At 39.9% G+C, this 17,985-nt stretch overlaps 1 protein-coding gene across 5 annotated transcripts in view; it reads left to right on the forward strand.

Annotated features, from left to right (window-relative positions):
• The window catches only part of NDEL1 (nudE neurodevelopment protein 1 like 1), a 55,718-nt gene that overhangs the window by 27,806 nt on the left and 9,927 nt on the right, over positions 1 to 17,985 (forward strand). For all 5 annotated transcript variants that reach the window (XM_077970335.1, XM_077970334.1, XM_015118574.3 and 2 more), the window contains 6 exons: positions 3,644 to 3,741; positions 5,091 to 5,244; positions 6,116 to 6,264; positions 7,877 to 8,013; positions 10,044 to 10,217; positions 14,345 to 14,436. In XM_077970335.1, coding sequence (XP_077826461.1) covers positions 3,656 to 3,741; positions 5,091 to 5,244; positions 6,116 to 6,264; positions 7,877 to 8,013; positions 10,044 to 10,217; positions 14,345 to 14,436 — 792 coding nt within the window. In that variant the 5' untranslated portion in view covers positions 3,644 to 3,655. The remainder of the gene's footprint in view (positions 1 to 3,643; positions 3,742 to 5,090; positions 5,245 to 6,115; positions 6,265 to 7,876; positions 8,014 to 10,043; positions 10,218 to 14,344; positions 14,437 to 17,985) is intronic.

Here is a 17,985-nt window from a genome sequence, read left to right on the forward strand (position 1 = left end):
AAGGGCCAGGAATTGATTCTCAAAAAGTTTCATGCAAAAGGCTATTTAAAACCTGAGTTATCAGGGGACACTCATGGAAAAGTTGGTGTTGTATTAGGAATATGTCCCCGTTCAAGAACCAAAAGTCAGAGACAAATGGATACTCGCAGTACATCCAGAGGGGTAAACAATGCTATTCCTCAGGGATCACTACTTAAGTGCCCTTCAAAGCATTAGCTGCTGGTAGGTGCTCTGATACTATATAAATGGGTCAAAACCGACAAAAAATACCCCCACACGGAAATGATTTGAAGTGGACTCCTGAATAACATTTATAGATTCAAAACAATCCAAACTCTTTTTGTGGAAGAATTGGCTCCACATTTAAACACCTTCAAATAAATGATCGATGCCAAGGAAGGTATCTAACAGTCACTAGGAACTTTCCTAATGATACCGGTTCACGGGCCACACTATTGGCAATATCATCAAATGCTGCACAGTAACAAAGAGTACTGAAAACTCAAAAGTGATCCGGCCGGTCAATAAAATGTTCAGTACAGAAGCAGCACTAGGCACTCAGCCCCAGAAAGGCAGATAGGTAATCTAGGGGCAATACAAAGCATGACAAAATATTTCAGGGACTGAGATGGCTGCCAAATCATTATAAGCTAAAAAGGCAAGAAGTAATCATTTTGGGAAGATCAAGGCTGACAGGTATTATCATCAAAGGCTACAAAACCAGAGGGGGCATAAAAAAGGGGAATACAATTTTGTTCACCAAATCCTGGAACCTTCCAAGAGAGCAGCACATGGGACTTAGGGCAAAGCTAAGACCAAAAACAGGAAGTTCATCAATGGCTACACAGTTATGGAACTTATCCCAGTTGCTTCAAATAAGATAAAATCAATACATTACCAATTTTAGAATTGAAATCATTAACTTACAAAATGCTTTATATAAGGATCAGGACTTTCTTGTGTTGCTTTTTTTATTTTCCTGAGCTTGTAAATTGCTCTTTTTCTTAGTGACAGTAGAGTAACACGTCTTCACCACAACCTCAGATATATCTAGGTTTTTCCTCGCGCTCTATGCTATCTGTTCTGTGGGATTCCTTATTTTTGTTGGTGTTGTCCATCTGTCTGAAGCATTCTGTGGGCCTGATGGACTGGCTTCATCCTGGGACTTCTCATTGCAGCGCTAGGTTGGAGCCTGTCTTTCCTGCATCCCGTGCTGTCCAGGTCATGGTTTTCTCCCTTCTTTTGTACTTGTCTCCGGAAGTGTGTAGGAGGTAGCCCTGCTGACTTTTTTTTTTTTTTTTTTAAAGTCTTTGTCTAGTACCTCCTGAGTTCTGTATAAGAAAAAATCTCATTTCCTGAATTGTCTGTTTCCTCTCAGTAGGTCCTAAAATTTTCTTATTCATGCTACTGGGTTTTCTTATTTGTCAGATGGCTCTTGGTTGTCTGTTTGTATTTCAGGGCCGGATGATGATGATTTGAGGTAGCTAGTGTGCAGTGATTCTCTCTAAGGTTCTTCCCAGAAATCCCATCAGCTCCCTGTTCTTCGATGTGGAGCCTGTACTGAGCCTATGTCAGTGACCGAATGTGGCTGCCCGTGTATCAGATTAATACTTTTGTCTAACTGATAATGAAGGATTTTCTCATATTGATTTAATATATGGTGGTACATTGTGAGGTGGAAGTAAACTACCCACACGTCTTTTTGCTTACTCCATTCCTGAAGCAGGAATTCAGATGTTAATAAAGTGGTACTTTGAAAGTCAAGAGGGAATATTGGAAGGATGATTATGAATCAGTTCAGATTTTTATTTATTTATTTATGTATTTATTTATTTTAGAGACCAGGTCTTGCTGTGTTACCCAGGCTGGAGTGCAGTGGCACAGTCATGGCTCACTGCAGCCTCAAAATCATGGCTTACTGCAGCCTCACTGCTTCTGGGCTCAAGCAGTCCTCCTGCCTCAGCCTCCCAATGTGTTGGGATTATAGGCATGAGCCACCGTGCCCAGCCTCAATTCAGATAATTTATTGAACTTCCACTGTGCTCTGTGTTTGATGACGCAGAGAGATTTAACTGTTCATTCTTTTAAAAATAATTTTCTTTTTTTTTTTTCTTTTTTGCTAAACCTTCCTCAGTGGCTTGTGCTAGATAAACTCGAAGTTCTCTGCATCTCCAGGTTTTTATTAATTTACTTTTTTTTTTTTTTTTTTTTTTTGAGATGGAGTCTTGCTGTGTCACCCAGGCTGGAGTGCAGTGGCGTAATCTTGGCTCACTGCAAGCTCCGCCTCCTGGGTTCACGCCATTCTCTTGCCTCAGCCTCTTGAGTAGCTAGGACTACAGGCACCTGCCACCACGCCCAGCTAATGTTTTGTATTTTTAGTAGAGACGGGGTTTCACCATATTAGCCAGGATGGTCTCGAATTCCTGACCTCGTGATCCGCCCGCCTCGGCCTCCCAAAGTGCTGGGATTATAGGCGTGAGCCACCGCACCTGGCCTATTAATTTACTTTGAAAGCTGGTCTTGAGTTCTTGCTGCCTAGTATGGAATAGGTTGAATCAATTATGGTTTAATTCAGTAAATATTGAGTATCCAGTATTGTGCAGGCATTGGGCTGAAACGGAAATAAGTAAGCCAGCCTAACAGGCAACACAAAGGTGTAAGCAAACGCATTGCTCTGTGGTAATTGTATCAGTGAAAGCATGTGTAGGGTACAGAGGTAGCAAAGAATGCAAGAGATTTTAATGCTGTCCAATTGAGGGCAAGAAAACCTCTCTGGAAAATATGACAATTAGGTTTTAAGGATAAATAGAAGTTTTCCTATTTAGGGGAGCCACTCCAGGTAGAGAAAACCTGGAGTAGCTTTCCAGACCTGAAAGAGCATGGTGTGTTAAGACAGTTTCGAACAGTACTGCCGGAATATCGAGTGGGATGTGTGGGGAGGGGCTGCTAGGAGATGGTAGGCATGCCTCTAGAGTGGGCCTGGCGATCAGTTGGGAGTTTTAAGTAGCCAGTCCAAATGTAAGTTAATTAAATTGCTTTTTTCCCCCTCTCTGAATGCCTTGGGAGAAGAACCAGGATGAAAGAGAGATCATTGAAGTTGGAGATGAGTGGACATTTGGAAGGAAGCTTTGGAAGTTTTTAGAAATTTGATAATAGTAAATCATTGGGAATGTGGTGCCTGCTTTTCTAGTAGGGTCACCTGGTATCAAATGTTCCAAGCAGATATTTTGAAGCAATTGTACCCCTGGGAAGGGCATGCATGCGGCAGCAGCATCTCTGACAATAAGCTTGTTTCTGTCTCCTGATTCCCGGAAGACCACGTGGCCTTAAACCGACGCTGCACCTCTGTGCAGGGTGATTCTGTGGGCCCAAGTCACCCAGCACCTATGCTGCAACTGATAGTGCCTCCTGTCGCTTTGTATCAAAGGACCTTTGTCATGATCTCATTCACAATACTAGCGGTCCCTGAGAGTGGAGCAGTGAAGTGATTGACGTGCCTGAGTTGGAAGAGAGTTAGCCACTGGATCGCTCATGTTTTACTCCCTCCAGAATGCTGCAGTTCAGTGTCGTCCCAGATTTTATGCTTTTGCTTAGATTTCTCTGTTCTCTAATTTGTTAACAGTTTGTCTTTAATATTTCACAGGCTTTCTTGATCATGGATGGTGAAGATATACCAGATTTTTCAAGTTTAAAGGAGGAAACTGCTTATTGGAAGGAACTTTCCTTGAAGTATAAGCAAAGGTAATGTCGGAAAGCACAGTAAAAGTAGGGGAGGGCATTTGGAATACACCATGTCGTGTTTGTGCATTTTTCTTTTTAACATAAAGCTAAATTTAGAATTGCAGATTTAGGATTCTAGGATTGAGATTCTAGAAACAGTCACCACATGGGTTGTATTTAAATAGTGTAAACATGCCATAAGTCTTTATATTGTTCAAATTATTAAAATAGTAGGAAAACTGTCATTTATGATTTCTTCCGGTCGTTTGCCTCCTTTAAGCTTTGTAGACTGGGCCCTCTTTGGTCTGCTTTGGGTGCACTGATTCTGCCTCATCATTTTGGTCGTTTGGAAATTCTGATAAACTGTCTAGGGCTCCATAGAACAGACTTTACGTTCTCCTCAGGCAAGCATGATCAATGTCTGGAGCCAGCAAAGCTTTGAGGGAGCGGGAGGAGCTTCAGGGGTATGGAACGTTTTATAAAATTTCAATTATTTGGTTGGAAGAACTTTTAGGTAACAACCTTTTAAGCACCAAAACTTGTCTCAAATTTCTTTTTTAAAAATGGGATCTTTCTAAATAAAATATTGATACATTTTCCTATTTTGGTTAACAGAGTTTACTAAGTCTTATCAAACCCTTACTGCCCTTTCATTACTGTCACCGAAGTCAGTTATTCTATTGTGCCAGTGGATATGAAAGGTGTGTATCTGTGGCAGGGTTCTTAATGTTTTTCTGTGTCATAGATGTCTTAATAGGCTAGGGTAGCCTATGGACCCCTCAGCATAATATTTTTAAATGCATAGAATAATAGAGTTACAAAGAAAATCAATTATATTGAAAAAAGTTATCTAAATATTAAACTACTTTATGGTATAGTAATATGTACTTCTGTATTAATGCATTAAATAAAAAAGATACAGAAGTGAATGTAATAACTACCTAATTTTGAAATAGTCATGAAAATAAATGTATTTAGAGATATATGCAACGATTCTATGGTGATGTGAAAATATCTGTGGTTTCTGTTGAATATGGTAGAAGGAGATGCCAAATTTGTTACTTAAATGAAAGCAAAAATGCATTTTTCTCGCATCTGAGTTCTGTGGTGGAAGAAGCTAGTGGTATTGAGCCATGTAGCCTTACTTTTCTTAAATATTGTAGTCACTAACTTGTGGCTCCTTTTTGGGCTTGTCATCTTCATTGAACCCTGAATATATACAGTAAGAGATGCAAAACAGATTGTCTTTAGTATGTTTTATGAGAGCATTAACATTCAAGCAAAAATTATCGAATTGCTATAGAATCACCTCCAAGACGATCCTTGTGGTTCCTAGAGTAACTCATCTTTCCCACTTTGTTTCTGATTAGCTTCCAGGAAGCTCGGGATGAGCTAGTTGAATTCCAGGAAGGAAGCAGAGAATTAGAAGCAGAGTTGGAGGCACAATTAGTACAGGCTGAACAAAGAAATAGAGACTTGCAGGCTGATAACCAAAGACTGAAATATGAAGTGGAAGCATTAAAGGTAACTGCAGCAGTAGACGCTGGTGTCTGATGTGTTGGATTTTATTAAAATAAGAAATGTGTTTTTCAGGTGCTTAAGAGAGGCAGGTGACAAAAAATAGTTTGGAAAAAAGGCTTAAAGTGAATTTTTGAATAAAATGTTTTCTTTCATGGAACCAGGGGAAAAGGTGGTTTAGAGTTTAGGAGTTCACTTAGAAACTTTGTAGCTGTCACTTTTCTAGCTATAATGTTCCTAGCTATATTATTATAGTTCCTATACTTTTCAAAAGCTACCTGATTATTTGTTTTGACAGATAGATTGCATCATTCTGCTGTATGTTTATAATTATATTGATAGGGAATGTGCATTTATTTCATTATTGTTCACAGCCCTTTCAGTTTTGGAGTTTAGTTTGGGTTAAAAATTTCCCTTCTAAAAGGAATTTTCAGGAGCAAAAGGATTAACTCCTTTCTCTGCCCTTCACCATCTACTGTAGCCACGTGCTTGAGGGTGTTCAGTGTCTGGGCAGTGGGTGGGTTTGGGGAAGGTTGGGTGGGCAGGGAAAAGGTAGGGAATTTGAACTCTGTGCTTATCCTGGGCCGCATTTAGCCTGAAAACCCAGAGGTTTCCTCAACAAGTTTGGGGATTTTCAGGCAAGGGCTTTTTATATTACTTCTTTTCAGAGATGTTGTTACTGGGTTTCTTTCTGAGAGGAGAATGGTTGACAGAATTTACCACGAGTTTAGGTACTTAGAATGAATGTGTCATTTAGTTGTTTAAGAGTGTGGGTAAATTCCTCAGGTTCCCCCCCCACCCTTTTAACTTGAGTTGCCTCTTTATTAAAGAGGACTGTATATTAATGACATGTACTTTCCTATACTGATGCCTTCAGGAGAAGCTAGAGCATCAATATGCACAGAGCTATAAGCAGGTCTCAGTGTTAGAAGATGATTTAAGTCAGACTCGGGCCATTAAGGAGCAGTTGCATAAGTATGTGAGAGAGCTGGAGCAGGCCAACGACGACCTGGAGCGAGCCAAAAGGTAAACGAATGACTGCATTTTGTTAGAAAAAACCACGTTGGTAATTAGTGATTAAAATCTTTATTAGGCTCTTCCCCTAGATCTTAGTCCCAGAACATTTGCGACTGGTGTTTCATGTCACCTGTAACTCATCGGATGGAAAGGAACCCCAAATCCTCATCTCCCAGATAATGCCCTTCAAAGCTTTTCTCTTTCAATTTTTCTTTTTTCCTTCTTTCATATACTATGGTCGATCCTATTGGTTTTGTTTGGTTTTGTTTTTTTTGAGACAGAGTCTAGCATTGTCGCCCAGTCTGGAGTGTGGTGGCATGATCTTGGCTCACTGCAACCTCTGCCTCCCAGGTTCTAGAGATTCTTGTGCCTCAGCCTTCCAAGTAGCTGGAATTATAGGCATGTGCCACCACCACACCCAGCACATTTTTGTATTTTTAGTAGAGATGCAGTTTTGCCATGTTGGCCAGGCTGGTCTTGAATTCCTGGCATCAAGTGATCTGCCCGCCTCGGTCTCCCAAAGTGCTAGGATTATAGGCGTGAGCCACTGCGCCCAGCCTAGGTTTTTTTTTTTTTTTTTTTTTTTCTTTTTGAACTGTCTCATGCATTCCCCCATCTTCCCTCTGTGCTCTTAACACTTCCTGTAGGTCCTCACATCTTATACCTGGATTCTATAGTTATCTTCTAGCTGATATGTCTTTATATTTCTATTCCTTTTTATTCTCTTTTGTTTTAATACTGACTGATGGGTTTTCTTCAAACGTTGATTTCAGTTCACATTTTCTGAGCAACCTACAGTGGCTTGCTGTCTCTGTTGCCAAACTTTTATGCATCTGTAATTAGTTGTTTCTTAACCATTCCAAACTTAATTCCTATTACTTTATAATTGTTTCCTGATATTTCCTTCCTTAATATTTATCCAGTAAGTCTTAAGGGACTGACATGATGCTAAACTTGCAGATGCGGAGCTAGTCTGGTCACTACCTTTGGGGGTGACAGATATGTACATTCACTATGATAATACCCTAGGTAAAAAAAAGTGGGCAGGCTGCTCCAGGGCATAAAGGAGGCAGCAGCCAGATTGGTTGCGGAGGGCAACCAGTCAGCGGCTGAAGTGAAGTTGAAGTTACAAAGGGACACCCTGTGCAAATGTCTGAGTGGTTGCAGCAAGGAAAGGGAATGGCCTCTGGTCCTTTCGTGACTTAGGTGTGGAAAGTTGGGGTTTTCCTTTTGATTTAGTTCTAGGAAGTCAGTGTGAATAGGCCTTAGGTTCCCTGACTTGGGACTTAATGTTTTAAACAAACTCTTACATATATTACAAGTTTTGAAAAGTTTTCTTTCTGAAAATGTGTAAACTTAATTGTATTGTGTTCAAAACCCAGTGGAGATATAAATAGTGTAACAAACAGCCTTTCCGTAGGGCACATTAAGGAATAGATTACCCAAATGGTAGAGACACTAAGTGCCAGCAGTGGTCAAGAAGGGGCAGGATCATCTTCTCTGAATGGGACCAGGCCGGCTAGGTCAGGAAATGTCATGAGATAAACTGACAGTTTCCTTTTGTACTATCTGTTTGCACATGTTATTTATTTAATTCATGTACTCTAATTTTTCTTTTTAGGGCAACAATAGTTTCACTGGAAGACTTTGAACAAAGGCTAAATCAGGCCATTGAACGAAATGCATTTTTAGAAAGTGAACTTGATGAAAAGGAATCTTTGTTGGTCTCTGTACAGAGGTTAAAGGATGAAGCAAGAGGTAAAATTTATAACTTAAAGAATACAATTGACCCTTGAACAATATGGGTTTGAATTGTATGTGTCCACTTATACTCTGATTTTTTTCAACCAAACACGGATTGAAAATACAGTATTCATGCCCTTCAAAACCCTGTATATGGAGGGCGGGCTTTTCGTATATACGGGCCGACTGTGGGACTTCAGTATGCGCCAATTTTGGTGTAGGTGGGGGTCCTGGAACCAATCCCCATGTATACTGAGGGACAACTGTGTTTGTCCTCCCTTACCTTACTGTCCCTATGCCAGAAGAAGCTTAGAGTCAACTTTTTTTTGAGGCATAGTCTCACACTTTCGCCCAGGCTGGAGTGCAATGGTGCAGTCTTGGCTCACTGCAAACTCCGCCTCCCAGGTTCAAACGATTCTCCTACCTCAGCCTCTTGAGTAGCTAGGATTACAAGTGCCCACCACCACACCCAGCTGATTTTTGTATTTTTAGTAGAGATGGGGTTTCACCATGTTGGTCAGGCTGGTCTCGAACTCCTGACCTCGTGATCTGGCCACCTTGGCCTCCCGAAGTGCTGGGATTACAGACGTGAGCCACCACGCCTGGCTCCATCTGGCTAAGTAAAAAAATTTTTTTTTGTGGAGATGGTCTCAGTATGTTGGTCAGGCTGGTCTTGAATCCTTGGCCTTAAGTGATCCTTCTGGTTCTGTCTCCCAAAATGTTGGGATTATAGGTGTGAGCCACTGTGCCTGGCTTCTTAACCATTTTAAAGTGTACACTCCAGTAGTGTTAAGTATAGTCAAATTGTTGTGTAAACAAATTTTTAGAAGTTTTTCATCTTGCAAAACTGAAACTATACCTTTTGAATAGCGACTACCCATTTTCCCTTCCCTTCAGCCCCTGGCAACCACAGTTCTACTTTCTATGATACCTCATGTAAGGGAAATTATACTGTATTTGTGACTGGTTTATTTTACTTAGCATAATGTCCTCAAGGTTAATCCATGTGTAGTATGTGACAAAATTTCCTTCTTTAAGGCTGAATAATATTCCATTGTATGTATTCATTTTCTTTATCTGTTCATCTGTGGGTGGACATCGAGTTGCTCCCATCTCTTGCTATTGCAAATGATGCTGCTGTGAACATGGGTGTGCAAATACCTCTTTGAGATCCTGTTTTGAATTCTTTTGGATACATGCCCAAAAGGGGGATGACTTTGTTCCTTTTTTAACATAAGCAAATATTCTGTAGGTTAAATTGCATAATCGGAAAAGATAACATTAATTTTGGGTTAAAAACTTGATATTGGCTGGGTGTGATGGCTCACGCCTGTAATCCCAGAACTTTGGGAGACTGAGGCTGGCAGATCATTTGAGGTTAGGAGTTCGAGACCAGCCTGACCAACATAGTGAAACCCTGTCTCTACTAAAAATAGAAAAAAAATTAGCCAGGTGTGGTGGTGTGCCCCTGTAATCCCAGTTACTTGGGAGGCTGAGGCAAGAGAATCTCTTCAACCCAGGAGGTGGAGGTTGCAGTGAGCCGAGATTGTGTCACTGCACTGTAGCCTGGGCGACAGAGCAAGAAGAATGACAAATATTTAAACCACTCCGAATACTTTTCTAAAACTAAATATTTCATAGTAATAATAGTTAATGCCAACTCATTTAAAATTACAAAAATGCACTTAGTTGATTTTGCAATAACCCCAAAACTACAGCATTTGAAAATAAAAGCAAATGAGTTGGGAAGAATATTTACTTTTGTGTGAATTGTACTGTGGACTCTGCACTGTTACTTTTTGCATACGAGCATAAGTAATTTCTCTCAGATTGTAACATTTTTAAATTCTAAAAGATCATTTAGACAGTAGTTTTGCCATTTTTATTCCCCCTAGAAATAAAGTTGTTAATAATTAAATAGGAAATTCGTTTTTGAGAAATAGTAATTTAGGAAGAAGATCTTTATGACATTTTAGATGTCACTTTTCTTGATATATTTGCTCCCTCTAGTGAATATTCCTGCCCTTGTTTGGAATATTTTACAGATTTAAGGCAAGAACTAGCAGTTCGGGAAAGACAACAGGAAGTAACTAGAAAGTCGGCTCCTAGCTCTCCAACTCTGGACTGTGAAAAGATGGACTCCGCCGTCCAAGCATCACTCTCTTTGCCAGCTACCCCCGTTGGCAAAGGAACGGAGAACACTTTTCCATCACCGAAAGGTTTGTAATGTCTTTTCTTTTTGAGGCCATGTGTTAGATGATCAGCTTAAGGGGGTTTGTTGCTGAAGGCGGTTGCTAAGGTTTAAAGAGTAATTTTAGTTTAAAAGTTGGTGAAGTCTAGTGCTATGTGAAACAGAAGAAGGAATTGTTTTCCTAGGCCACTCATACATAGGAAACAGTGAAATGATGGCTACATTTAAGATGAGATTTTTAAAAGTTAAAGGTTTTTAGGGAAAATTTATTTTTTGATGATAGCAATAGATTTTGTGATTATAGCAGTACGTTTAGGTAGAAAATTTTAAAAACACAGAAAAAAAAAATAAAAATCATGTTATCTTACCACTTACAGGCATCCACCATTAACATTTTGAGTTTTTTTTCCTATTGTGTGCTTGTGTGTGTTTGTGCACATCTCTTTGTCACATACAGATTTGGGGATCATATTTAAATACAGTTTTATTTCTTCCTTTTGCCACTTTCCATGTCCTGAGAGACCTGAGGCCTTTCTACATAGAATGTACAGAGAATCATTAAGTTGCCTTTCAGACTCATGTAAGACCAGCTTGGGTAGACATGCCCATTCTGTTACATGCTTCAGGAGCTGCCATTTTCAAAAGCATCATTCGGAGTAATTGATGATTTGCACATACAGAATACTCACATTGCCATCGCCAGTGCGTTTTTTTAAATTCAGATAAGCAGAAAAACCATCTAGTAGCCACTAGATAGAACCTTACAATAGAATCCTAAAGCTCTCAATTGAGATTTGTTTAGATTTTGCAGCTCGCAGTTCATATTTCGGCTACTCTCATCCCCCCATGCTTTTTTTTTTTCCACCCTATATTGAAGCTGTCATCCCACCCTTTTTAAAATATGGGATTTTATCTTTCAGAATGCTGTGTGGGCAACTAGTACAGTGAGCTCTGTATGTCTGTGCTACTCAGTATATTATCACCAGCCCATGTGGCTATTTAAATGTATATTAAAATGAAATAAAATATAAAATTAAGTTTCTTGGTCACATTAACCACATTTCATGTGCTCAGTAGCCCTTGAGTAGATAATTCAACTTGTCTTTGCCTTGTTACGAGATGATATCAGATAAAGTATGTGCAGGTGCTATATGGTCATAAGGTGTTACTGATTGCACCAGTATGTGCCAGGTTTACTGCTGAGGACAAAGGGCAGGCAGTAGATTATTAGCAGTCACCAGGAGCCCTCATGGTCAGTTTTTCAGACTAGCCACTTGTGTATTCGAAGATTTCCCAATTACATCTGAGGACTAACAGTTTTAGTTTTATATTACTGATTAGAATTATGCAGATCTGAAAATCCTTTAGTTGAAGACTCATCAGAATAGTGAAAAGCCTCAGTTGAGGTGACACCCACAGGTGGTGCACATTTTTTTTAATAGCCCGTTAAGAATTTTCGTTCAGGGACTTGGGGAGTCAACAGGACATGGAGCCTGCTCTGACACAGCATGAGATGTGCCAACTGTATGGCAGTAGTATTTGCTTAATAGATATGTTTTTAGTCTGGAACCAATAGCATGAATTTTCACAGGCTAACCTAAAAGCTGCTGTGTACTAGATCACTGCAATTTCATTACAAGAAAGCACGGAATTGGTAGGGCGCAGTGGCTCACGCCTATAATTCCAGCACTTTGGGAGGCTGAGGTGGACGGATCACTAGGTCAGGAGATCGAGACCATCCTGGCTAACACGGTGAAACCCCGTCTCTACTAAAAATACAAAACATTAGCCGGCCGTGGTGGCGGGTGTTTGTAGTCCCAGCTGCTCGGGAGGCTGAGGCAGGAGAATGGCGTGAACCTGGGAGGCGGAGCTTGCAATGAGCCAAGATTGCGCCACTGCACTCCAGCCTGGGCAACAGAGCAAGACTCTGTCTCAAAAAAAAAAAGCACAGAATTGTGAGCAGCAGCAGGTGGTCAGAGAAATCGGTGAGATCTTAGAGCTGATCTTTCTGAAGTGGTCTGTCTTTAATTGTATTTTATTTTTTACAATGTTTCTTTTCCTTTTTTTTTTTCTTGAGATGGAGTTTTGCTTTTTTTTGCCCAGGCTAGAGTACAATGGTGTGATCTCAGCTCATTGCAACCTCCACCTCCTGGGTTCAAGCGATTTTCCTGCCTCGGCCTCCCAAGTAGCTGGGATTACAGGCACCCTCCACCACACCCAGCTAATTTTGTATTTTTAGTGGAGATGGGGTTTCACTGTGTTGGTCAGGCCAGTCTCAAAGTCCTGACCTCGGGTGATCCACCCACCTCGGCCTCCCAAAGTGCTGAGATTACAGGTGTGAGCCACTGTGCCTGGCTTACAATGTTTGTTTCTAAAAAGCATTTAATGCACCTTACCATAAAAGCACAGGTTTAATAACACCTAAAATATAAAACTCGAATAGGGAAAAATGAGATCTAGAAATCCCTGCCAAGAACAGTACAGCAGTGTTTTATAGCACATCGAGCACCTATTATATGTCATGCATTTTTCTAGATGCTGGGAGCGCAGTGGTAAGACAAAGCCCCTACCTGCAATGAGATTGCATTCTAGAGGAGAAGAAGGATAAGAAACAACAAAAACCCCACTCAAGTATTCTCGTTGCTGATTAGCACTCTGTGGAAAAGAAACATAAAAAATAATAGCTAACCTTTACTGAGTACTTACTATGTGCATTTTTAAAGTACGTTAACTAATTTAAACTTCACAACAACTTTATGATGAGGTAGTTGTTATTTATCCCCTTTTACATATGGGTAACTTACCCAGTGGCTGAACTGGATTTGTATACAGTAGTTCAGCTCAAGAACCCTTAATCATGATGTCATATTATCTCTTAAAAATTAAGAAATGTGCATGACTGAAAACCTTACTGAGTGTGGAAGATGTGGGTAAATATCATGGTAAATACCATGATTCTGAATGGGAAGACTGAATTTTCTTACAATAACCATTCTCCCCAAGTCAATCTATAATTTCAACTTCTAATAAAAAGCCTAACAGGATTTTAAAAATTGGTATGTTGATATTAAAATTATTCTGGAATAGTAAATGTGCAAGAACGGCCGAGAAAAGTTTGAAATAGGCTCATAACAAGAAGGACCTTTGCCTTTTGAGATATCAAAATATATTTTAACATTATAATAATTAAAGTAGCATACTTCTGATAGAATAGGCTAATAATTCAATGGAACTGAAATATATTCATATATTTAGGGAATTTAGTTAATAGTTATAGTACTGTTTCAGATGAGATGAGTTTTCCCTAAATGATACTAGGACAATTGGCTATCCATTTAGAGGAAAAAAATTAGATGTGTATCTTATAGACACTATAATTTCTAGGTGAATTAAATGATCTAAATGTAAAAAAGAAAAAAAAGAAAAATACTAAGAGAAAGTATGGGAAAGATTATGCCATTAAGATGGGGAAGCCAAAGGTTCTCCTACCAAAACACAGCATTTACAAGATGAATGTCACACTGAGAGATACAATGTATATAAGAGAAAGGGTGAATATCCAGAATGTATAGAACTCTTACAGATAGATTACAGGAGGAAAGACAAACCGGTGGAGAAACGTACAAAGACTGAACAGCTGATTTTCAGAAGAGATTCAAATGACTAGTTACTATGGAAATAGAAAGTAAAGCAACGTGACTATCAAATTGTCAAAAAAAAAAAAAAAAGATAATACCTAGTATTATCAAGGGCACCCCCACATAGATTGCTGATGTGACTACAGGCTTTTTAGAGAGCATTTTGGCAGGGTCTGTCAAGGTGAAAAAAATGGACATATGCCTGAGCTGGCAGTTCTATTTTTAGGAATCTCTTTTTCCAGAAATACTTGTCTAGATGTGTAAGAGTATATGTCCTTGTAGCATTATTTGATATAATTTAATTATATATATATTTGATATAAAAATAAAAATTTGATATAATGTAAATATGCACCCATTGGAGAGTGGTTAAGCCTACTTATGGTGTACTTTGTCCATAGTTGGAAATTGTTTGTTGATATTGCATTGAGTGTTACACTACGTTGTAACATCAACAACAAGACCCAAATATCAAGGGAACTGCAAGTGTAATCACTCAGCTTTTATTTTTCTCTAGCTATACCAAACGGTTTTGGTACCAGTCCACTAACTCCCTCTGCTAGGATATCAGCACTAAACATCGTGGGGGATCTCTTACGGAAAGTAGGGGTAAGTTTCAATTATTTATCACTAGGTGTTTCCACTGACAAGGTATTGAATTATTTCTTAATTTGAAGTGAGGGAAGAAAGAAAGGAGACTTTCCCGTGGTAAAGGCTGTCATGAAGCTGACAAGCAAAAGCATCCATTGACTGGCCAGAGGTTAGTTCAGATGACACTTCAGGATGCCCCTGCAGAAGAGCCTGTACTTTGAGCTCTGAGGTTCCCACCGGGGCATTCTTCCTGTTCTCCATTCCTGTTTCAACAGCACGACGCCTCTGTCCTTGTCTAGAATACTTTGTCTAAGGCCTGCTGTGTGTCTTCTACCACCCTCATCCTGGTCTTTACTGTTGTCTGCCGTCTTCCTGGTCATTCCCTTGTCTTGTGTTTGTGGGACTTTAACATTTGACTCATGGCATTACTCTCTATTCTTAGTCTTGCCCACCTTATTGTTCCTTGGCCACCTCAACCTCAGTGCCTTCTTCTTGGTGTGAGCCTTGCATTCCAGAACAGTTTTGCTTCTGAAATATTAAACCCAGCCAGACGCGGTGGCTCACACCTGTAATTCCAGCATTTTGGGAGGCTGAGGTGGGTGGATCACTTGAGGTTAGGAGTTCGAGACCAGCTTGGCCAACATGGTGAAACCCCGTCTCTACTAATAATACAAAAATTATTCTGGCATGGTGGCAGGTGCCTGTAATCCCACTACTTGGGAGGCTAAGGCAGAAGAATCACTGGAACCCAGGAGGCGGAGGTTGCAGTGAGCCGAGATTGCACCACTGCACTCCAGCCTGGCAACAGAGCAAGACTCCGTCTCCAAAAAAAAAAAAAAAAAAAAAAAAAAAAATCCGTTTTTCTGCTTAGTCAGTGTTTTACTCTGTATCATACCTACTCTTTAACCTCATCAAGAGTATTACCCCATTTTTTGGTGTGTTTGTTTTTATCTGCCATCTCTTCCTTTCACTTCCTTTCTTTCATCGGTGATCTCACACATCTCTTACTCTGTCACTGTTGAGTTCATGGTCTCTCTGGCCACAAAGAAGGTCTGCCATCTGAATTACTGGAAACAGTTGCAGAATCATGTGGATTTATGCCACTATCAAGTCTGCGTTTCTAGCATTAGCTCCCATTCCTGTTTCCCTTAGTGACTTTCACCTCTCCAACCCTTGCCATTTCCCAGTATCTACTACCCCCTTCACTTATTTTCGTGTGTGACACTTTCTAAAAAATGTAGAAATTGCATTATACTTTATCTAAAGCAGATATGGGAGGCCAAGACACAGGTCTTATGTTTGCCTGTTTCAGCTCATCATAGGGGTTATTTTCTGACCATCAGATTAAACCTGCATTTTAAAGTTAAAATACAAAGTAAAGTGCATAGGTCATTTCTATAGTACCTAAAGTAATCTTCCTTCACTCCCAAGATAGATTTTAAAATCCTCTGTGTTGGAGTATTTGTCTTTAATACTTGAAATAATATGCTTATTTTTCTGTTTATCTTGATTTACTCAACTTTAAGCAGAGATGAGGAATTTAGATCACCTCCTCCCAAATTTTAATTTTTATTTTTTGTTCTTATAAAAAAATTACTTTAATGTTCTTAAACTTTCATTTCCAAATGTATTAGGTTATATCTTTTTTTTTTTTTTTTGAGACAGAGTCTCGCTTTGTTGCCAAGGCTGGAGTGCAGTGGCATGATCTCGGCTTGCTGCAACCTCCGCCTCCCGGATTCAAGTGATTCTCCTGCCTCAGCCTCCCGAGTAGCTGGGATTACAGGCACCCACCACCATGCCTGGCTAATTTTTGTATTTTTAGTAGAGATGGAGTTCACCATGTTGGCCACACTGGTCTCGAACTCCTGACTTCAGGTGATCTGCCTGCCTTGGCCTCCCGAAGTGCTGGGATTACAGGTGTGAGCCACCATTTCTGGCCAGTATGAGGCTATATCTTAACTCACTGTTCTCTCCCTTTCTTCCCCTGACACTCCCACTCCGCTTTCCCTTTCTGAGCCCTTTACTAGCTGTGTGAGCTCTCTGTTGGTTGGTTCTAAAAATGGAAAATTAGTCAAACAGCATTTGTAACAATGCCTATATATGTGTTATTTACTGTGTCATCACAGAGGAGATGCTGGACTTTCGGGTCTTTATATTTGTGCCACTCAACAAATGTGTTTTGAGAATTTTGTTCTTTAACTGTAATTTACTCAAAATCATACCGGGTTTTTTAATATTTCATATTGTAGCTGACTGTATGCTGCTTTCTTTTCCTAGCATTTGTTTCCCCTTCTCTCTTTTGAGTAGAAAAAACCTGTACCTTTCTTTGCTCTCGTATCTTCTAGTTGCTTCTTCACACTCTTTGCGGGATGCCCTGATGGGCTTCGAGGGCTGCTGCGTTGTTGTTGCTCTCGAATTTCTCTCCATTTTACTCTTGGGTTAGTTCTGCCTATTCCTCAACCCCACGTTGTCGTCTCTCTTTGTTCCTTGTTTGTTTTGCTTTAGTACTTTAATTTATTCAGAAGTGGTGCATAGAAGTTTAATTTGGCATCCTTGTATGGTTTACACATTCAGCTGACAATCTGTCTTCTAAGAGTTATCAAAATAACGACCTCCAAAAGTCATCAACACTTGGCGTCTGCTGCTGTCCACCAGCCTTTGTTGGCTTTTATGAATATTTCATTTATGCCTCTTTACACTTTGTCCGCTGACTTGAACTGGAAGCCGTTCTCGACTCTTGCATCCCCTTCACAGAGAAAATGAAGGCCATTTGTTTTAAGCTTCTTTGATTTCTTTTCTCATCTTCTGCTATTACCCTCCTATTATTACCTCTGTTTGTAGCCATTCCTCCTTTTTGTCCCAGTGGTAAAAGTGCAAATTCCTACCTGTGGCTAATTTTGTCCATCTGTGCTTTGGATCTCATTTCTTCCAACCCTCAAATCTTTATTTCTCCTGTATCTTCAGCCTTTTACTATATATGTGTTAATATTTGTGTGTAATGTTTACATATTACACATTATATGTTATGTATTATACATGTATACTTTGATATTTCTGTATTGCATGCTATCCACATAAATATATATAATACTTATGTGGTACATATTGCATACTTTAAAGCTTCTTGAAAGCGTGTCTCCGTTTTTTGTTAGCATTTTGACTGCATGCACACTCCCCAGACACTTTAGCCTGGGCTGTGTCCCCTGCTTGTGCCGCTAAAACTGCTCACTGGTGATCTCAGTGCTGTCAAATCCAGTGGATGCTGTTCTGTCCTAATTTTACTTGAAGCATTCAACACTGACCTTTTTTTTTTTTTTTCCAGTGCCCTCTTTTCTCTGCTTCTCTGATGCTGTTTCATGGCTGCTCCCAACTTTCTTTCCATTCCTCTTAGTCATCTTGTAGGGTCCATCTGCTCACCCTTTCGACATTGGTTTTACTCAGAGTTCTGTCCTTGATTTTCTGATCTTCTTAATCACAACCATAGTTTCATCCACCCCTGGGTGGGGATATCTTTCAAATCTTAATCTCTAGACCACCCTTTTCCTCCTGAAAAGACCTGGTGCTTGT

Source organism: Macaca mulatta, chromosome 16, assembly GCF_049350105.2.
Source record: "Macaca mulatta isolate MMU2019108-1 chromosome 16, T2T-MMU8v2.0, whole genome shotgun sequence".
Taxonomy (NCBI): domain Eukaryota; kingdom Metazoa; phylum Chordata; class Mammalia; order Primates; family Cercopithecidae; genus Macaca; species Macaca mulatta.